This window comes from Portunus trituberculatus, chromosome 50 (assembly GCF_017591435.1).
Source record: "Portunus trituberculatus isolate SZX2019 chromosome 50, ASM1759143v1, whole genome shotgun sequence".
NCBI classification, from domain to species: Eukaryota; Metazoa; Arthropoda; class Malacostraca; order Decapoda; family Portunidae; genus Portunus; species Portunus trituberculatus.
This window is the reverse complement of record NC_059304.1, coordinates 8,503,181-8,523,984: the sequence shown is the minus strand read 5'-3', so window position 1 is coordinate 8,523,984 and position 20,804 is coordinate 8,503,181. Positions and strand designations below refer to the sequence as shown.

The 20,804-nt window shown below is 46.8% G+C and overlaps 1 protein-coding gene across 1 annotated transcript in view; it reads right to left on the bottom strand.

Annotated features, from left to right (window-relative positions):
- LOC123499572 (A disintegrin and metalloproteinase with thrombospondin motifs 4-like) overlaps positions 1–19,491 on the bottom strand; it is a 38,208-nt gene extending 18,717 nt beyond the window's left edge. The window contains exons 1-5 of the mRNA XM_045247719.1: positions 19,418–19,491; positions 6,132–6,334; positions 5,508–5,597; positions 3,012–3,232; positions 2,641–2,768 (exon numbers count right to left, since the gene is read on the bottom strand). Of these exons, the coding sequence (XP_045103654.1) occupies positions 2,641–2,768; positions 3,012–3,232; positions 5,508–5,597; positions 6,132–6,334; positions 19,418–19,472 (697 nt within the window). The 5' untranslated portion in view covers positions 19,473–19,491. The remainder of the gene's footprint in view (positions 1–2,640; positions 2,769–3,011; positions 3,233–5,507; positions 5,598–6,131; positions 6,335–19,417) is intronic.
- Positions 19,492–20,804: the final 1,313 nt, after the last annotated feature.

Sequence of the window (20,804 nt, the reverse complement as noted above, 5' to 3'; positions counted from 1 at the left end):
CCGCTGGCACCTCCAGAACTGCCTTCAGGGCCTCCACAGGGCTCGGCAAAGACTCCGTCGGGGTGCTTCTTGCCGCCCGCCTCCCCCACCGAGGCCTGAAGGGAACGCTTTCTTCCCTGAAGGCCCCGCGTTGGTATTCTCCACCGTCATAACTTTCCTCATTCCACTTCCAGGAGCCCCAGGCGGAAAAGAAGAGGTCGAGAAGGAGGAGGAGAAGGAGGGGGAGTAGGAGTAGTAGTAGGAATAGGAAGAGGAGGAGGAGGAGGAGTGGCAGGGTGCGAAAGCCGACTACTTTATCTTGGGAGGGCACAGCAGTGGTTTATTTGCTACGGGGCGGCGAGGTGCGGCGGCTTTGTCTGTGTGGTGCAGGCTAGCACTCTTGTCTTGGGTGTCTGTCTAATCCAGTCTGGCGCGTCACTACGAGAATCTTATCAATTTTCCAGCAAGGTTTTCCTAGACACTCCACAAGGAAATCAGGAATAAAACAAAAATAAAATGTTGCAATAACAAATGTATAAAGAACTGGATGGATGGGAGGCGGATTCCAAGCAGGGAGCGCCTTCCTGTCTCACCATGAACGCTTCCATAAAAATTCAGCTCAGCCACGCGCGCAGTCATGTCTGCCTCGGCCAGCCGATGAGCCGCGTCGCCTCACCCGCCAGTTTAAGTTGACTTTCCGGAGATTTCCGCGCCTCTGACTGACTCTGACTGACGCCTGTGATTTCCCATGACGGCACGGACGCAACTGGTGGCTGGTGACCTCACTGATCTTTACTCCTCACATTTCCCAGTCACTGATCAATAAATGTACTGCCTTCGCCATACTATTTCCCCCTACGCAGGCAGCCAAGCACTCTTCAGGTCATCACCCAACGGAGCTCCAATGAAATGACCGCCCCGGAAATTCCAAGTTCGTGCAAACTTGTTTGGTTTGATCCAGCAAGGCTTCCTCTAAAAATAAGGAGGTAAAAAATCCAGAGGTTAATATCTTGTTTCCTAAGTAGAGAGAGAGAGAGAGAGAGAGAGAGAGAGAGAGAGAGAGAGAGAGAGAGAGAGAGAGAGAGAGAGAGAGAGAGAGAGAGAGAGAGAGAGAGAGAGAGAGAGAGAGAGAGAGAGAGAGAGAGAGAGAGAGAGAGAGAGAGAGAGAGAGAGAGAGAGAGAGAGAGAGAACGGATGACGCAAGATTGAACTACAGAGAAGACATCAATAAATGCGTAATCCCGGGAACACAGCGGGGTGAAGGCTGCACGAGGCGGCGGGCTGAGGCAAGGGACAGGTACATAAGGGGAGGGAGAGGAGAGCAGACACACAGGTGCAGTTTCCCATGAGTTTTGCAGCAGAGTTGCTTCACGGACTGGAGGTGGCGTGGCGACAGGACAGGTCACCTCCTCCTGCATGCTTCCGGTTTGCTTCGTTGCCTCTGCAGCGTTGACTATGTTGGTGGGAAAGTTGTACCATTATCAAGCGGCGAGTTTTCATTCCCTAATTAAAGTTCGCAATATGAAATAATCTATAAAGAAACTCAAATTCTTCTCATACACACGTTTGTAATTCAGCAATTATAGGATCCCGTGCAGTTGTTATGTTAATTGTCTTTGAATTAGTTTTGCATAAAATCATTGAAATATAATCATAAAAATATTAGTTGCATTTGTGTTGCTTATTAACTTTACTGTTTTCTGCAACATTTAATGCAAACACCAACAAAATATCATAGCGCACAGGAATTGCTTTCTGGCTCTAATAACCTTTTACTATTTCCCCTGTGTGTGTCTAGTCGGCTGCTTCTAATCAGGAAATCCTGTCTATAGTTTTACTTCTTCTGTAATCGTGACCGGCAGCCTTCGCGTCCCGCACTGTATGACTATCACGCCGTGAACCCGGAACAGCCTCCGCAATGCGGCGCCTTCCCGTCTCCTCCTGGTAACTATAAGCTTGTTGCGAGGCACCAGCAAGCCAAAGTTCACAATATCGTGTGTTATGGTGCCCCCCCGCAGACCGCAAGGCCTCTTGGCGCCTGGAGAGGTGACGCCACACACTGAAGATCCGTGAGGTCTTCCTCAGCAACAACTTAGTCCCCGCGGCAGGTGTTTACCCAGCTTTAGTGGTGCTAATGAGGACTCCTGCTGGCTCACGCCTCAGCTTTATGACCCCAGCCACCCTCGCCGATGCCCCGCCACCGCCACCTCCTGCACTGATTAACCACCAGCGTTTCACGGAAACTGTGGTTGTTACTTTGTCAGTGTCCCTTGCCTGACACTATTTCAGATAATGATTAGTCAGCGCCGCGTCACGAGGAGTCAACACAACCTGACGTCAGCGGTGATCGACAAACATGACGTCAAAGTGTGCTCGTACCCTCCGTGGCGCCGCCAGGGAGCCGTGACCCGCCGGGTCGCCTTCCCTCATTTCCTGCTTAACGCCTTGTTTTATCTTTTTAGGAGGAATTCGCATGTGAGTTCATTTTCATTATTTACAAACTCCTGTGGAGGCGCATGGTCACGAAAGGAGCTGAAGGGCCTCTTGCGACCCATCAGCGCCTCCCGCCGCCCATCACCATCCATCCCTTTCTTCCTTCCCCCTCCCAGTTGCACGATAGATGGAACTACGCCGCTTCACCCCAGGACAGAAAGGACTCACCATAGTCAGTCTTCGTGGCGGGGACGGCTCGCTTGTACACGATGTGGAATCCCTCAGACTCACTCTCGCGGCGCCGCCTCAACAGCGTGAGGCCATCGGGAAGAGTCTTGTTGACGTCGTTGTCTTGCCTGCGACACGCGATGGCCACGGGGAAAGGAAAAGGAAAAGGTTAGTAACAAACACAGGCCGGGAACAAAAACAAGATAATCAATGCCAATGTTCTCAGCTCCCCGCCGCGCCACCAGCACTCAAAGTCCTGGAAAGCCGCCACACTGTTCTCTCACACTCCAGAAACACAGGTGTCACAAGCCCCGCCAGCCACAACAGGGAGGTGCTGGTGGGCAGGTGGGCGAGGTGGGAACAAGACTTACTGTTGCTGGAGGTCGAGGAGGGAGCCTGTGCCGCCGTCTCCCGCCACGGGGAGTCCGTCGCTGAACACCATCGGATCGTCAAGACCGCCGGGGTCCTGGTCCATGAAGAACTCGTCATCCGGGGACAGTTGATTTAGGTTGGTCTCCTCCTCCTGCTGCGCCCGCTGGTAGAGGGAAGGGGGCAGGGATCGCACCACTAGCTCTTCTCCCACCGTGCCGTCCTGTGGGGGGAAGGTGGTTGTGAGACACGCAGCAATAAGTCTAAAACCATAATGGTATAATTATGGCCTGCTTCCCAGCCTTGAAAAAAGAAGGCAAGACTCTAGAAAAGATCGTTCCTAAAGAGGCAGTGGAGGTGGACGTGAGTCGTTCAGGAGAGTAGAGGCTGCTGTTACCACGCCGCACATATACAAGACACACTGTGAATGATTGTAGTATAAAAGTACACCTCAGATCTTGATAATTCCAAAGCAACACACACAGACACAATGAAAACAATAACAAACAGTGATTTTTAACATATCACTGGACATTCTAAGACTAGTCCTGCCATTGCATCCCCAAAAGCTCACACTGCAAAGAACTTACACTTCCATATGGAAACTGAGCTACACATATCCAAGCAGACCTCCTTAAGCACCGTCTCGCTCTCACCACTCTCGTCGTGCACCATCTCCGATGCTACCATTGGACGCTGAGCTCATAAACACTCTGGAAAGCTAGCAGCGTTTAAAGGACGATGACAGCTTTACGAGGATGCCCATGCGATGACGAGGCCACGTGAGGAGCAGGATAGAGGTGGAGGCTGAGCTCCTCCATCTTAACCTCATGCTCATCCTTTTTATTTTAACCCCGTGTTCATCCCAGTTCCTTCTCTAGCATTTACTCCTCCTCTTCATTAAATCTTCTTCCATGATTGCCTTTCTCCCTGATATGTTTACCTTTCTCCCTTTTACAGGACCCTTCTCCCTCACTCCTCTCACTCTCCGCATGCTTTATCTTACATCCTTACTTCCCTTCCCTATACACTCTTCTTTCACTATGCTCCTCCTGCTCCTTGCACCATTTGTACCCACGCTCACGATCGCGCAGGGCAGCGTTCCAGTTTTCAGTCCAACGGCCAATCACGGGGTGGCGGTGAGTGCCTGCGTGGCGAGCTGCTGGCGGGCGGGTGTGAGCTAACCCGCACCGAGGATCCAGGTTCTCTCGAAGGCGCGGTGTCGACATGAGGCGTAATTTTCAGCTGGCGTGGCGGGTAATTTCAGGCCAGTAATTCTAAGTTTGAGTGGAGGGAAAAGGAGGGGGGTTAGGGGTCCCTCCTGTGCACGCCGGGCATGTGCGGCTCAGACTAATGAAAGGTAACTGTAGGGTGCCACTCGTGCTAGTGTTGCTGGGACACCACGGACCTCGCACTCCAGCCTCAGAGGGGCGAAGATGAGCTAGTGTGTGTGTGTGTGTGTGTGTGTGTGTGTGTGTGTGTGTGTGTGTGTGTGTGTGTGTGTGTGTGTGAGGGCGAAGACAAGCCTCCTGAGCCATCAACACTGGGGACGCACTACCCGCGCAGAGTTTCTTAGGGTGGCGCGGTGAGTGGCAGGGCGGCGCTGGGTGATGAGGCTGGCTGGCTGGTTGGTTGGTGGCAGAGGAAGGTCTACAGAGCACGTTTTCGTGACTGTGTGTTTAGCATAATGAGACACAAGGAGAGAGCGAAAAAATCGTTACTATTTTTTGTGAGCACGGAATGAGTTCATTGAAGCACAAAAAACAATGCAACAAGTGGCACGTGATGCGAGGCTGCGGCCGGCGGAGGAGCCTTCAGGAATACTGATGAGCGGTCCCGCCGCCACACACGGGCCTTACTAATTATCTGCGGAGGACAGGTGACCACCCGCCATCACGTGTTGTAACTAAATCATATCGCGCCCCATCGACCAAACTCTTGCGAGATGTAAAAAATATCATGAATGCCAAAAACAGAAAGATAAGATCGAAGACAGACCGAGGGAGAGGAGGGGGAGGCAACGCGGCTAGTCCTAACGCGCCCCGCCGGTGGCCGCGAGAGGCTCACCAAACTCAATCACCTACGAGACGCAACAGGTCCGCCGAAAATAACACCTAACCCAACCTTGCATTTATTTTTCTTTGCATTATTTTGCTATTTAGAGGACAGGATGAAATTCATCTGTTTTTTTCTTCAAATGACTATTTCCTTCATAATCACAATGGCTCTGTTTCTCTTGCCTAGCACCATCCATGCCCCTCAACTCCACCTCACGTTCTACTAGAATATCCTTACAACTCTTTCCTCACGTTCCTCCACTTCGTTACTTTTCTATTCATCCCACTACTGTCTCCTTCCTGTCTAGTATTTCCTACTTTGCCGCCACTAACTCTTACGCCAAAACTCTCCCTGCAAACAGATTCCTCTTCTGCTCCTTACCCAACGATGCCCTGACCTAACCGTCCTAACAGCTCTCTGGTGGTCGCAGCGGCACTCACCAGCAGGAGAGCACCGGTGTCAGGGTGGTGAGACACGGTGATGGCCGCCATGGTATCCTCGTCCTGGTGCGGGACTCCCATGTCCTCTACCTGCGGCAGACAACAAAGGGCATTTGTCATTGAGGATACGGTCTAAGGAATATATAGCTGGGTCACTTGATATTGACTGAGGACAAGTGTGGGGAGGGGAGAGGAATGGTCAAAGGAGGAAGGCACACAAGAAGAACGAGATGAGGCTGAATCATAATGCTTTTTTTTTTTTTAGGCTATAAAGAGTTAAGGGAGTACAAATTTTCATAGCTTATGCTTCAGCCACTTTTTCAGTCCCAGGCATCTCCATAACGGGATAAAGAAAAAGTGTGTTTCAGGAAAATAAAATAAAGATGCACTGCTTTGAAATAGGAACATGATAGAAATAAATAGATAGCTTAAAAATTAATATAGGTTTCTTATTCAGGAAGATTGATAGAAACTCATGACCTCTTTGGACTCAAAAGGCTTTTTCTTAAACATAGCGATATTGTTCTTGGCTGGGGCCCTTCTATACAAAAAAGAACCCTCAGATGGTGAACATGACCAGTAGAGAGAACACGTGGCCCACAACAGACAAACAAGAAGACTCACATGGTCGGTGGGCGTGACGGTGACGCCTCCATAGTTGTCACGGTCGGCGTAGAAAAGCGGTACAGGACGGGTCAGCTCGAGGTTAGGCCGCAGATTGAGTATCTTGGAGGAGCCTAACGCCCGCAGGTGCACGCTTCTCACCACCTCGCCGTCCGCGTCCCGCTTGTGTCGCATCCGCAGCTTCACCAGGCTGTACTCCGGCACTGTAGAGAGAGGAGGGAGTGGTGAGAGGTTTCTCTAGCACAGGGTAAAGTAATACCTAATCTTACTCTCTATACTCCTAAACTCTAGAGGGCAGCAGGAAAGAAACAAAGGACCACAGGACACAACCACACCCAGCCCAGGATCGACCGTATCGTCAGAGGCTAGTGACATGAACGCCCTCGCTAGTGACCAGGAAGAAAGACGATCCCTGGGGCGTGGAGGGGAGCGGCGGGAGGCGGAGGGCAGGGTGGGAGTGAGTTGGGTCATGCGGCTGCGGGTGGTTGCTGATAGAAAGCCAATTGAACAGGCATGCTAGTACACCCTATCGTGCACCTCTCATTACTCGGCCCCTCCCTCTCATCTTTCATTCTCTTCTCCATCTCCTCCGCCTTCTATTCCTCCCCTCACACCTGTTGCGCCTTCTACTCCAATTTCGAGTTCTTCTGCTACCTTTTTTTTTTCCCCTCAAACGCCGCCGTCGTCTCACCGCAATTCTCACATAACACACAAACTTTCTTGTCAAGTCTTTCTATCGCCATCGCAGCCAATCCCATGCCAAGACCTGTCCTTTTGTTGCCGCTGTTGTCATTTCCACCACCACCCTCCCTCGTACGTACATCCCCCTCAGGAACCATACCTGCCCGCCATCCAAACCTGTTCCCTGGCACGGGCTTGTGGGCCGCCCACCCACCCATCACGTCTTATCGGCGGCGTCATGAGAGGGCGCGGCTTGTCTCCCCCATCGCACGACATGATCTGCTGTGTATTAAATCTCACTTCAGCAACGTTAAGTCAAGGAGGTAATTCAGGAACCCGCTGCCTCTCCCTTGCAATTACGGGAGTGAGCGTATAACTAGCGTGGAGTTGCTGCGCCGCGGCCAAAAGGGACCAAAAGGGAGGGGACAGGACGTTGGGGTGATCTCCACGGACGAGAAGGTAGACGCTCTGTCTGGCGCCTCTCTTGGACCAGACGCACCCCTGCCGCACACACACACACACACACACACACACACACACACACACACACACACACACACACACACACACTGGAAGATTGCTACAACAGTTAACTCATACTTTTTCAGCGCTTTAGTGGGTCTGAGGGTCAGTGTCCGGAGTGCCATCCGTCAAGGCACCGCACGCCAGAGAATCATGGCGAAGCTTGGCGATAAAGACGTGGCGGTGCAAGAAGACTAGCTATTTGTAGATATGATGAAGCCAGCTGAGCACCCGCGGCACCTCACCTCATCCTTACAACACTCCCTCATCCTTCAGCCTTTCCTTCATTACCTTTCACTACACAAACTTATTGCCACCACCAGCTTCGCCATCACCGCAAGACCACCACCAGAACCACCACCACTCCATCAGTCACCAGTTGCAGGGTGGAGCCAAAAAGTAGTTACTACAAGCAAGTTTTACAGCGGCCGATTTCATTTTACGATTTAGCGTCCTTTAACCGCAGCACTTTGCATCGATTTAACGCAGAGAGCGAGAAGGGCAGGGCAGGGAGAGGCAGAGCATGGCAGGGCGGGAAGAGAAAGGGTGGAGGAGGAAGTGGAGAAAGAGGAGCGAACAAAGGGCGTTGCTCCTCCTGAAATAAATGCTGGACGTGCACTGCTGAAAATGTTAGACTTCCCCAGGCGGCTACAGGAAGATTACACGCTGAGAACGGAGGACATTGTCTCTAACTCTCTCTCTCCACCTCCTCCTTCCCTCCGGAACACCTGCTGCTGCCTCATTTTCGCTGTGATAAAAGTGACAGTTCCTCAAAAGACCCAGCAGCTCCCCGCATTGTGACAGGGAGGGCATCGTACACAGAGCGCGACGCGAGTGCCGGAGGAAGGGAGGCGAATGGGTGCCGGGAGTGTAAAACCTGATTAAAAAGGACCATTTTACGGGAGTATGTGAGGGTGGGCATGGCTCGACCGCCGCTATGAATGGTCTTCCTGCCTGCCTGGAGGAACACCGCTAACCTGCCGCTTCAGACCATCACCACATCGCCACTCTTGGTTATCGTCAGAAATTGAGTATTTTCACCTAACGTTCACTGTCTTTTATGTTTCCTCCTTACTTCCAAGTCCCCTGATGTACTGAGAGTTCCCCTATAAAACCCGGCATTCACTACATTTTTAGCTGGCCATAGGACTTTACAATGAAGATAAACTAAACTAATATTCACTGTCTTTTGCTCTTTTTCTCCTTAATTCCCGTGATCAACTGAGAGTCTCTTTAAAAAAAAAACGTCAATTAGTATAGTCTTAGCAGATCACAGGACTTTATACTGGGGCTAAACACTCGACCAAAGATCAACACTGTGCTTCTGTACGTACACGGGGAAAAAAGGTGTAAGAAAATGCACACTAGCGGTGGACTCAGAGGCACAAATGGCGCAGATGAAAGCAATAAAGGAAAATAAAGGAAAAAGAGAGAGAAAAACGAAAAGGTGCAAGCAAATATAAAAATAAAACGAAGATGGGGGAAAAAGTAAAGAAAGAAAAGCTTGCAGGTGAAAACTATAAAGGGAAATGATACTAAGGAAAAAGAATCGATAAAGTGAAACGAAAAATAAAGAAAAAAAATGCAAGTCAAAGAAAAACAAACTGAAACAGAAAGTGAAAAGATGAATAAATGAGAGCATGCGAGAGAGAGAGAGAGAGAGAGAGAGAGAGAGAGAGAGAGAGAGAGAGAGAGAGAGAGAGAGAGAGAGAGAGAGAGAGAGAGAGAGAGAGAGAGAGAGAGAGAGAGAGAGAGAGAGAGAGAGAGAGAGAGAAACACAATAACCTCTCTCTAATTATAGCAACACATATATAAAAAAAAAAAAGAAACAAACAAACCAGGAATAGACTCTTACAAATTCTTTTCTTTCATGATGAGCGAGCTGGAGTAATGAATGAACGAGTGAATGAATGAAAGAAGGAAGGAAAGGAAGAGGGCCATTAAAATACAAGGCGGTGGTGGCGCTGGTAGGTGTGGTGGTGGTGGTGGTGGTGGTGGGTGAACATCTTAGCCACTCTTTCTTTAATGTGTTTATTTCCTCACTCCATTTAAGTATTTTCTCATCTAATTAAGTTGCGTCCCTTGAGCGACTCTGTTCTGGCCATTCTTCGCCTCTTCCCGTGTCTCATCCTCCACTTAATTGCTTCTCTTGTTTATCTTAATGAATATCTACTTCCTCTTTATTCTTTTCTTTCTTTTTGCTCCTTTCTTTAGTCTATAATTTGTTCTGTATATGTATTCTTTATCGCATGTTTTCTCTTACTTCTCCCTCCTCCTCTTTCTCCTCTTCTTCTCCTCCTCCTCTTTTTTTTTAGTCATTTTTATAGTCTTCCTCCTCTTCTTCTCCTCTTCATTTCATTCCCCTCACTTGTCTCTTCTCCCTCTCGATTTTAATTGGTTATGTCTATTTGTTACCATTTTTAGTCCCTGCATAATATTTTTCCTTTACCTTCCCTTCCTTCTCTCCCCTCCCCTTGCCCCTTCCCGCTCCCTCTCTCTCCCTCTCTCTCTCCTGTGCACTCCATCATATAACGGCAGCTGTCAGTTTGGCTAGAAGCTCGTTAGCTTTTACTCTCTCTCTCTCTCTCTCTCTCTCTCTCTCTCTCTCTCTCTGGTATGTTTGATTATGGGTGTCCGCGTGTCTTCCTCCATCGACTTCCCTTCATCGCTCTCTGTCACTCAGCTGTATCCTTCCTTCTTCCTTTCTCCCTCAAATAGTGTCCGTGGAAGTAATGGTTTGTGGCTTTTGGGAGAGGTGACTCGTGCTAAACTATCGTACTTTCTGTTTTCATTTTTTTTTCTCCGATTTCTATTTGCGCTTCGTCTCTTCGTTTTCGTTTTTTTTTTTTTTCTTAATTTTCTTTCGTGTTTCCTAGTTTTTTTTTTTATCACTTTTCTTTCTCCTCTTCTTGTTCTTTGTTCTTGGTTTTCTTGCTGGTAAAATTTTCTCCTTATCTTTATCTTTTTCACTTTTACAATTTTTTCTTTACCTAGTTCTTATTCCTTCACTTAAATCCTTTCTGGCACACTCACACGTACTTACCTAAACAACAGTAGCTAGTGAAACATTACACACAACCCTCCACTAACCTTACCCTTCCATCTTCCACCCTTCTTAACATGTATACAATCCCCATACCAACCCCAAACACTTTCTATATAACCCCATACAAAACACAGCATCTTTCCTTCCCTATTCCACTCACAAACTTTCCCTTTTTCACAGTATCCATTCCATATGGCACAGCGATAAGGGAAGGGGAGGGGGCTAGATAGGAGGGAGGGTCTTTTAACACAGCTTAGTCCCTTCCTGAGTCCCTCTCATGGTGGTTGTGATGGACAGTAATGACCCCGCCTCGTGATTCTGATGATCAATACGAAAATGTTGTAGTTGTAGGAAGGCTTCTGGGTGCGGGCTTAGCGTCTTCAGGAAGGTTCGCGTGTGTGTGTGTGTGTGTGTGTGTGTGTGTGTGTGTGTGTGTGTGTGTGTGTGTGTGTGTGTGTGTGTGTGTGTGTGTGTGTGTGTGTGTGTGAGGTTAGAGCGGGTTGGGTTATAGTTATTGGTTTCTCTCTCTCTCTCTCTCTCTCTCTCTCTCTCTCTCTCTCTCTCTCTCTCTCTCTCTCTCTCTCTTCAAGCCTTCTTTCACCCAGTTCAGCCTGAAAATCGTGTGTGCGTGTGTGAGAGAGTGTGGAAGTGCGGACGTTTTTCAATCAGACGGCAATAAATACTCCCTGGACAGCCGCCGATCAGGGGTGCCCGTAGGGGGAGGAGGAGGAGGAAGAAGAGTAGGAGTGAGCGCCTTCCTGACAAATCACCGACTAGCCGGGAAGAGGCCTCGCGACGCGTTGATAGAATACTGGAGGCGGCGATAACACGGGGAGAGGAGGAGCGGCGGGAGGAGTTGGTCGAGAGAGAGAGAGAGAGAGAGAGAGAGAGAGAGAGAGAGAGAGAGAGAGAGAGAGAGAGAGAGAGAGACTGCAAGGATGTAAAAGGAACACCTATAAGAATACAAAGGATAAACATACTAGTCTATATTGAGAGTGTCTATTATACTGAGCATACAAAACGTAGGAGAATAAAATACAAAAAGTGAAGTGAATTACGTAAGAGAAGTGGGAGTTAGGAAGGATGGATGGGTATGGGAGGGACGGGGGGTGGGGACGCTGGGAGTGGTAGGGGACGCTAGGGAAAGGTATACACAGGTAGGGAGATAAGGAAAGATAGATCTCCCTTCTCTCCTTCCTCCGTCCCTAAGTCTTCATTCATCTCTCCTTCATCACTTCTGAGACTTCCTTTCCCAAAATCCTATACCATCTTCCTTCTCACCTTTTTTTTTTCTCTCTCTCTCTCATCTGGATAAGCTTTCTTATTTATCTACTATTATTTGTAGCATTAGTTCCATCCTCGTCTTGTTAAAAAGATATCCTATACCATCTCCCTTCTCACTTTTTCCCTCTCATTTAGTTTATCTTAATTATCTGTCTACTGTCATTTATCGTATTTCTTTTATCTTTATCCTGTTTACGTTTAATTTTCACCCATTTTTGCAATCATTCATCTTTTTTTTATATTATAACTATCATTAATATTACTCCTTTTTTCCATCTTCCTCCTCTTTAGCTTATTTTTCGGAATTTTCTCATCATCCGTCCTCTTTTTACCTATCTTCATATATCATAGATATACAACACCTTTACCTTATTCCTTCCCTCTTTCCTTTCCTTCCCAGACGCCCTTCAACCCTCCCTCCTTCTCCTCCGTCTCTCATCTTTCCTCCAGCAGACCTTGTCCCTTCCCTCATCAATCTTCCACTAGTCACGTACTCTACAAAACCTCACTCCAGGCCGTCCATCCTTCCTCCATCTGCAAATATCCTTCGATCTCCAGTCCACAGTTCATTCTCTCTCTCATCCTCGAGCCACAACTCCCTTCTTCTCTTTACAAGATTAAGAAATGTCTTTCCCTTCCTTTTACAAGACTCAAATGTGTCCTTATTCTTTCTTCCAATAAGTTCAAAGGTGCCCCTTCTCTTCCCTTAACGAGATTCAAAGGTACTCTCCTCTTCCATATAAGAGTCTTAGAATACCCTTTTTTTTCCCTTCATAAGACTCAAATTTAGTCTTCCTCTACCTTTTTTAAGTGTCAAAATAACCTTCTTTTTCCTTAATAAGACTCAAAACACTCTTATTTTCCCTTCTCTTTCCTTCACAAGTCTCAAAATATCCTTTTCCTTCACAAGTCTTAAAACATCCTTCTCTTCTTTTCACAAAACTAAAAAAAAAAGCTCCTTCAGTTTTCCCTTCCCTTCCCTCACCCCTCACCAGACCTTCTCTCTTCCCCATTACAGGACTCAATGAAAAACAACCAATAGACGAGGAGCAGAGGAGGAGTCACTGCGAAGTATGCACATTAAGGGTCTTGCTAACATGTCTTAACGAGGAGCTGCCTGGGACGTGATCACCTGCGTGGCTGCGGCTCCTCAGGTGTTGCGCAGGTGGGGGCGCCGCAGGAACTCACGAAGAAGGATGCACAGAGGGATTCTATTCAATTTCCCGTCGTTGGATTGCATAAAGAAACACAAAAAACGCTAGAAAAAGTTAAGGGAAAAAAATCGTAGTTTGTTTATCTTGATGTCTGTTGGATGATTCGTGGAGGTGTGTGTGTGTGTGTGTGTGTGTGTGTGTGTGTGTGTGTGTGTGTGTGTACTCATGTCTGAGCTACCAAAAGGGTTGACGTCACTGCTAAATGTTTACTTTTTTTGTTCTTATCTCCCATCTCTCTCTCTCTCTCTCTCTCTCTCTCTCTCTCTCTCTCTCTCTCTCCCATTAGCATCTCGGGATTCCCACAGCAAACAAGGAGACAGATGAGGCGATACAAATGAAGAGTGATGGAAGATGTCATTCGTGGCTGTTACTTTTATAATTATTTTTATTATTACTATTATTATTATCATTACTATTATTATCATTATCATTATTATTATTATTATTATTATTATTATTATCATCATCATCACCACCACTACTATAACTACTACTACTACTACTACTACTACTACTACTACTACTACTACTACTACTACTAAACATCAGCATAATCCATTCATTCATTATATTCACAACAGAGGTCAATTCGAGGACACTTCACCAATCCATCCATCTCTCTCTCTCTCTCTCTCTCTCTCTCTCTCTCTACTCACCAATCTATCTATCTATCTATATTTCCGTCTGTCCGTGCGTCTATCTCCCCGTCTCCGCACAATGGCTGATACTTTACGCTCCACACGCCACGGAAAAATGGACTCTTGACTAATGGAGTGACGCATTGAAGGACTTGTTTGTGTGACGCTGACATACACTGGCGAGGACATGCTGGCGACTCTGGCCTTGCAGGAGGAAGAGGAGGAGGAGGCCTAGTAGTTGTCGTGGTTGTGATTCTTCTTCAGTAATTGTTAGCCATTAATATCTTTCACTTAACAAAATCGGAAGGTGTGGTGAGATTTTTTTCTCTCGTCCGTGTCTGTCTTTTTGTCTCCATGGCGTCTCTTTCTCTGTTCGTGGTGGTGGTGGTGGTAGTGGTGGTGGTGGCGGTGGTGATGGTGGTGGTAGGGTGGTGGTGGTAGTAGTAGTAGTAGTAGTAGTAGTAGTAGTAGTAGTAGTAGTAGTAGTAGTTATCGTTGTTGTTTTTTTATAGAGAAAATAATAAAATTAGTGATAACAAGAAGTAGAGGGAAGAATTGAAATAAGAAAAAAAATAAAAGAATAAGAACAAAACGAGGAGATAAAAGAAGAAAAAAACAAAACAAAACAGAAGCAGAAAGGAGACATGGAAAGAGGACAACGAGAAAGCGAAAGAAAGAGTCCAGGCACGAACAATCAAGCAATCAACACCAACAAACCAACCAACACAAACAAACCCAAACACAGGTAAGCAATGACACAAAGCACACCTAAACACACACATCTGACCACCGAGCACAAGCAAACCATCTATCTACCCATCTATCTACCAACCCATCTAAGGAAAAAAGTAGAGGTGAAGATGAACAGGACGAGGAATAATGCCAAGGTTGTGAGCGTATCAACACCATCAACACCAAGGAGACGGCTAATGGAGTAGTTGGGCAGCGAGGCGTCAATATAAGAAGCCCCATGATCACACCTGTTGTCTCCGCACTTCCCCAAGGCTGTCGCGTGAAGGTCCGTCCCGATAAGGCTGCTAATGGATCTTCTTGGTGTTTACTGTCTCGCATGAAGCCCAGTGGAAGGAGAGGCAGACAGATAACAAGGCGGCAGCTCATGTTTATTTTGTGACGGAAATGCTGGTGTGCGGTTCCCTCCCAGTGTCACCCCCGACCGCAGCTCCCTCAGATGCTGAAGGACGCTTCGGAAATTTATGTCCTGACGGAAATACTTTCGCATAATGTGGAATTTAGATAGTGTTGTTCATTGTTAGCCTTCTTCCTCTTTTCTTCTTTTTCTCTATTATCATTATTTCTGTTACGAGAATGTAGATTCGAGAAGGTTAACGGATGGCTTCAGTGGTTGTGATGAGTGTTCAGTGTGGGTTGGTGCGGGTCAGGAGTGAGTGACTGTCTGGGGAGTGCGAGACTGCGTGGCGGGTGACGAGGGTGTCTGGAGGGCGTCTGGCGTGTGCTTCAAGGGGCGGGGCGGCGTGGTGCTTGGCATGTGGGTCACGTCGACAGAATGATAGTGAGGGGCTGCACCGCCGGGCGCCGGACACCTACATGATCCACGCAGACACAACCTCGGTCCCGCTGTGACGGACATGTCGTTCGCACATCTGGCGTGCCTGAAGGGACGTGTGGGGCGGGGCGGTGGGATGAACCGGAGGTATCTTGTGGCGGGACACACTGGAGGGCGTGGCTGGCCGTGGCCCTTCTGACGTGGGTGAATGGGGCGTCGCTCTGGCTAGGTCAGTGCCCCGCCCCTCTCCGCGCTGGTTTAGGATCAAACCATTCACAAGAACCGCGGCGGAAGTGAGTTAGGATGGTTTAAGTTCTTTTTCATCTCAGCGGCAATGATAATAACTTGAGGATTTACGCATCAGTCTCTCAGCGTCTTTACGAGCTGGAGTGAGGGCAGGATAGGGGACGCCAGCGGTGCGGCAGGACGGGGCAGCGGGGTGCGGGGCTGGGTGTGGGCTGTGAGGAGGAGAATCAGTCCCTGGCGGGGAGGAACGGCGGCGTTCACCTGATCTGGCGGCCGCTGGAGGGAAGGTGTTACCGCAGACAGCTGTTCCTGTATCTGGCGGTGTGTGCGGCTGGTGTGTGGCCGTAACGCGAGCCCGGCAGCCGCTCATTCATGTCTGAACTGTGTACTATCGACTCCCTACTTGATGTACAGTACCTGCTTAGGCCGAACCCTGGCTAGGCCTACAGGAAATCAAGTGGCTTGTATCCCCAAAACTATAATAAACGATACAAAAGACGACAAAATACAAACAACAACCTTTACAATAAAAAATGATAATACTTAAATCCCACAATGCATAACAACATTTCTAATGAACCAAAACAAACATACTCATGAAAGGAAAAAAGAAAAGTACGTGGAGATGCTTGAGTAGACGAGAGAGAGGGAGGCAGCATGGGCGGCGGCGTGTGGGTGTGTGGGCGGGAACAAGAAGAGGTGTTGGCAGCGACTCTAAAACTGAGAATAAAAATGGAAGAATGGACTCGACAGCCGCGTGACTACCTGGTTCAGTGTGAGGCTGAGGGAGTGGCGGTGAAAGATGGAGGAGAGGAGGGAGAGGGGGAGAGGGGGAAGAGGAGAAAAGGAGACATGGATAGATGGATGCACGGAGGTAGGCGGGGAGGGGACGAAAGGAAGGGGAGAGAGAATTTATTGCTAGAGAGGCACTGACTGAATGTGGTGGTGGTGGTGGTGGTGGTGGTGGTGGTGAGAGAGAGAGAGAGAGAGAGAGACTAAGAGAGAGAGAGAGAGAGAGAGAGAGAGAGAGAGAGAGAGAGAGAGAGAGAGAGAGAGAGAGAGAGAGAGAGAGAGAGAGAGAGAGAGAGAGAGAGAGAGAGAGAGAGAGAGAGAGAGAGAGAGAGAGAGAGAGAGAGAGAGAGAGAGAGAGAGAGAGAGAGAGAGAGAGAGAGAGAGAGAGAGAGAGAGAGAGAGAGAGAGCAGGCTTTTCTTTGGCACTTGAGCACTAAGAGAATAAAGAAAAGAAAAAGAAAACAACAAAATGAAAGAAAAAAACGATAAAAAGAAAGGAGAAGGAAGACAAAGACGACAAGAAAATGAAGCCATAGACACATCCCAAACCAAATGTAAACGAAACAATACACTGATGCACGTAAGAGAAAAAAAAAAGAAAAGAAAAGAAAGAAAATAAAAGAAAAAAAAGAAAAAACGAAATAAATGGAAAACAACAATGAATAAAAAAGTCAACGATCTCTATAGAAAGGGACATAAGTAGTATAAGGAGGATCTAAGAAGCAACAGGTGTCCTCTATCCTCCTCTATCCTCCTCCTCCTCCTCCTCCTCCTCTTTCTATTCCTCCCTGTCGCCAAGTTACCTGCGATGCTAAGTCTCCGTAAGAGCGTCACAAACTAAGAGACTTTTCTGGCATCGAGGTTAGGTTAGGTTACGTTAGTCTTACACTGATAACAAGAGAGGTGGAGAGAGAATTAGAGAGAGAGGAAGAGAAGGAGAAAGAGAAAGAGAGTACAGGTGGTAAAAAAGAGTAGAATATTCCTTCTCTCTCTCTCTCTCTCTCTCTCTCTCTCTCTCTCTCTCTCTCTCTCTCTCTCTCTCTCTCTCTCTCTAATTCGTCTTCCTCTGTCTACATTATATACGTTCTGATCAATTGAATATTACTTGGTGATCAAGAAGAGGAGGAGAAAGAGGAGGAAGAGAAAGAAGAATTAGTAGAAGAGAAAAAAGGAAGAGGAGCAAGAAGAAGAAGGAGGAAGAGGAAAGACAATAGAGGAAAAAGAGAGACATGGGTGAAGGTTACAGTAGGTCAGTGTCACTAGATAGAAGAGAGAGAGAGAGAGAGAGAGAGAGAGAGAGAGAGAGAGAGAGAGAGAGAGAGAGAGAGAGAGAGAGAGGGACAGGAGGGAACACGAGATAAAGGCATGATTCTCTCCTAATGGTGCAGAAAAAAAACCCATATATCTCCCTCTCTATCTCTCTATACCTGTATCCCTCTGTATCTCTCTGAATCCCTGTATCTCCCCCCTGTATTTCTGTACCCCTGTGTATCCCTGTATCCTTCTGTATCTCTGTAGGCTTTGTGTCCCTCCCCAGTCTCCTCACACTACAGAAATTTTCGCCTTTAGGTAAAAACTAAATAATTTCACCTGAGGGAAGAGCCGTAAGTCCCCGAAACTCTTGATCGCTTGTTAGTAGGTTCTGATTCTCCTTGTATTGTAAGAAGTGAAGGTTAAGATGGCTTTCGATGTTTTTTTGTTGTTGTTATGAAGGAAAAGAGGGAAAGGAGGTGGATTGAAGAGAGAGAGAGAGAGAGAGAGAGAGAGAGAGAGAGAGAGAGAGAGAGAGAGAGAGAGAGAGGTGAACACATAAGGACAAGTGGGTTCATCCTCTTCCTCCAGGCGGGAATGTTAATCGTCCCTTAGGAGGGCAGTGGGCGGTCACACACACACACACACACACACACACACACACACACACACACACACCTATCATTTACTTTCCCTAAGATTCATTTTGCAGTTCCTCGCTTTTCGTCTCCTGTTTTCGCTACCGAGATAACGACAAAGAGAAGTGACAGCTAGACTATGATAGAACGAGAAGAATAATAGTAACAGGAGCTAAAGGCATTATATAGCTCCTAAGAGGCTGTATAGAAATTCAGATAGGACTGAAACACCCATGCTGGTTATATCAGTCTCTGGTGCTCCTAACGCTTCTAATAAAACTTGCATTCCCAACGAAAACAAGTCCCAAAATATTTTGTTAAATTAAATTGATATAAATGATATGAACGTATTATATATCAAGCAAAACAACATTACCAGAGTCACTTCTAGTCACTATCAAGGCTAAATCCTCACTGATCTCACAGGAAACACAGGAAAGCAGTTGAATGAGTAAAGACAAACATAAACAATATTATTACAGACATTTCTAGGCCCCAATAAATTTAGACTATCATAAAACTAACTAAAAATGCACCTGAAAGATCACAACATTTCTTAAGAACATAGAAAAAACTAAACTAACATTATGACACCCGTTTTTAGTCTCCAACAAGCTTTAAACCCTCATAAAACTAACTGAAAATGCATCTAAAAGTGTCCCCGTCTTCCTGAGCAGAGAGAACGGGTTTCGCGGCGCCCTTAGAAAATGGACACGAGCGGAGAGTGTCGGGAACAATTTTAACACCAAGGGGCGGGGCACACGGTGAGCTACAGACGAAAATAACCTAAGTTTTTCCCTGGTTAAGTGCATGGCCGCGTCTGTGGGGGAGGTGGGGAAGCAGGGTGACGTTGAGGGAAGCAAGCATCTGTGGTGGAGCGTCAGGTGAGGGGGAAATGTCTTCATATAAAGTAGTAAAGCTTCGTATTGAAATGATAACCAGTGCACATTATATACCGTTGATAAGTGGGTGGGAAATAAATGATTAATTAGTGTGTTAGAAGCTGCGCACCGACTGAGACTATATGGAATTGTAGACCGCGAGAAAATGAATAAGTAAATGATTGAAAGGATAAACAAGTAAATAATAAGAAAAAGAAGAAAGAACGGGGACATCAGAAGGAATATTGGCTTTCTTCACCACCCAACGGGAACTGAATACCACAAGAAGACAAATACTTAACGGGAAAACCTTCAGGAGAGAGGATCTGGAATAAAGGGAGCTAGCATGATTTTTGGCTAACTCTCTTAATCTTTTAGGAACTGGCAATGAAGTGGACCTTTCCTTTTTATTTTTTGTTGCCCTTGGCCAGCTTCCCCTATTGAAATAAATAAAATAAATAAAAAATAAATAACTGAAACTTGACCCGCTAAATTCTACTCTGTTCCACCCCGCCCCGCCCCACCCGACTCTCCTCGGTGGCTGTTGGGACGACATTAGCACACTCACCTGGGTCGTGCTTGTCCTGGATATGAAATACACGCTGCACCTCCTCAGGGCTCATGAACTGGTGGATCTGTGGAGGGACGAAGAGATGAGAGATTTAGTAACAGTGAAAGAATTACTACTACTATTTAATGCTTTGCCTGTCCCTTGGTTCACCTTTCCCTAATTATCAATCACTCTAAGGCTTGTTTTCCTTTTTTTTTTTTTTTTTAGCCACTTCCAATCTTAGAACCAGGATGAAACTGCAAGATGTATTCCTCTTTACCACTAATCTCCTTATAGATGCTTATAAAGAGTTCATGGATTGCTTCTGGTGCTAACTAATCATTTCGTGTCGTAGTGAAAGGGTTAAATATATTACAAGGATAAACAATATATAAATGATTGTTTTTCCTGTGTTTCCCTAAATGGCACAGGGAAAAGACTGCAGGAAACAAGAAAATGGTATGATATGGAAACGAAAAGTAAACAAATATCTACATAAACTCAAGGAGGTGGAAGTCATTGTGTGTGTGTGTGTGTGTGTGTGTGTGTGTGTGTGTGTGTGTGTGTGTGAACGCCCTTCTATGATGTTGTTTTTCCCTTACGGCGACTTCTTCTGCCCCTTGTGTGTGCGCTGCGCTGAAGGGCAGACGGAGGGAGGGAAGGAAAGAAGCAGGGAAGAGCGGGAAGTGGGGGAGGAAGGGAAGTAATGGACTAAGAAGAAGAGAGTCACACACTGATCACCACCCACTACTCTCCACCACTCCCACTCCCTCCCACACCTCTCCCACATACTACCCAGCATTCCTCCCTCACACTCCCACCGCAAGACTCCAGCCTTGTTCCCTCGCGGCGCCGTCAAGGGCCACTCACCCATGCTGCTCGAGGGACTCTCACACTCGCCCTTGACGTTCAAAATTTTACTGCGTGTCTCATTTTTATGCATACAAATGAATAGCGGCGACGACACGCGGAATGTTGGGAGAGGAGACGTGGGGAAGGTTGACTTGGTGACACTGACAGGGAAGAAAGCTGACTTGGTGACGAGAGCAATATGTAGTTCCTGTGTTGTTGATTAAGGGACGCCATTCAGTACCAGTGTTTGTTTTGATCAAAGTTTTTAGATCATCATTATTACACGCAGAAGGTGAATGAAGGATTTAATTGATAAATTTACAAATAAACAAATCAGAGGAGTAACAAAAAATTAAACATAAAAAAAATATGCTTTCAAAATACTAATTTACAGCATGAATAAACAAACAAGCGAATAAGCAAATGTAACAGCTAAATTGATTAATAAATGAGTAAATAACTTTAAAAAAGGAAGTAAGCTAGAAGAAATAAAACAACAAAGAAATTACAAAATGAATCAAGGAACCGAGGGAAGGGTTGAGTAATTCTGTTT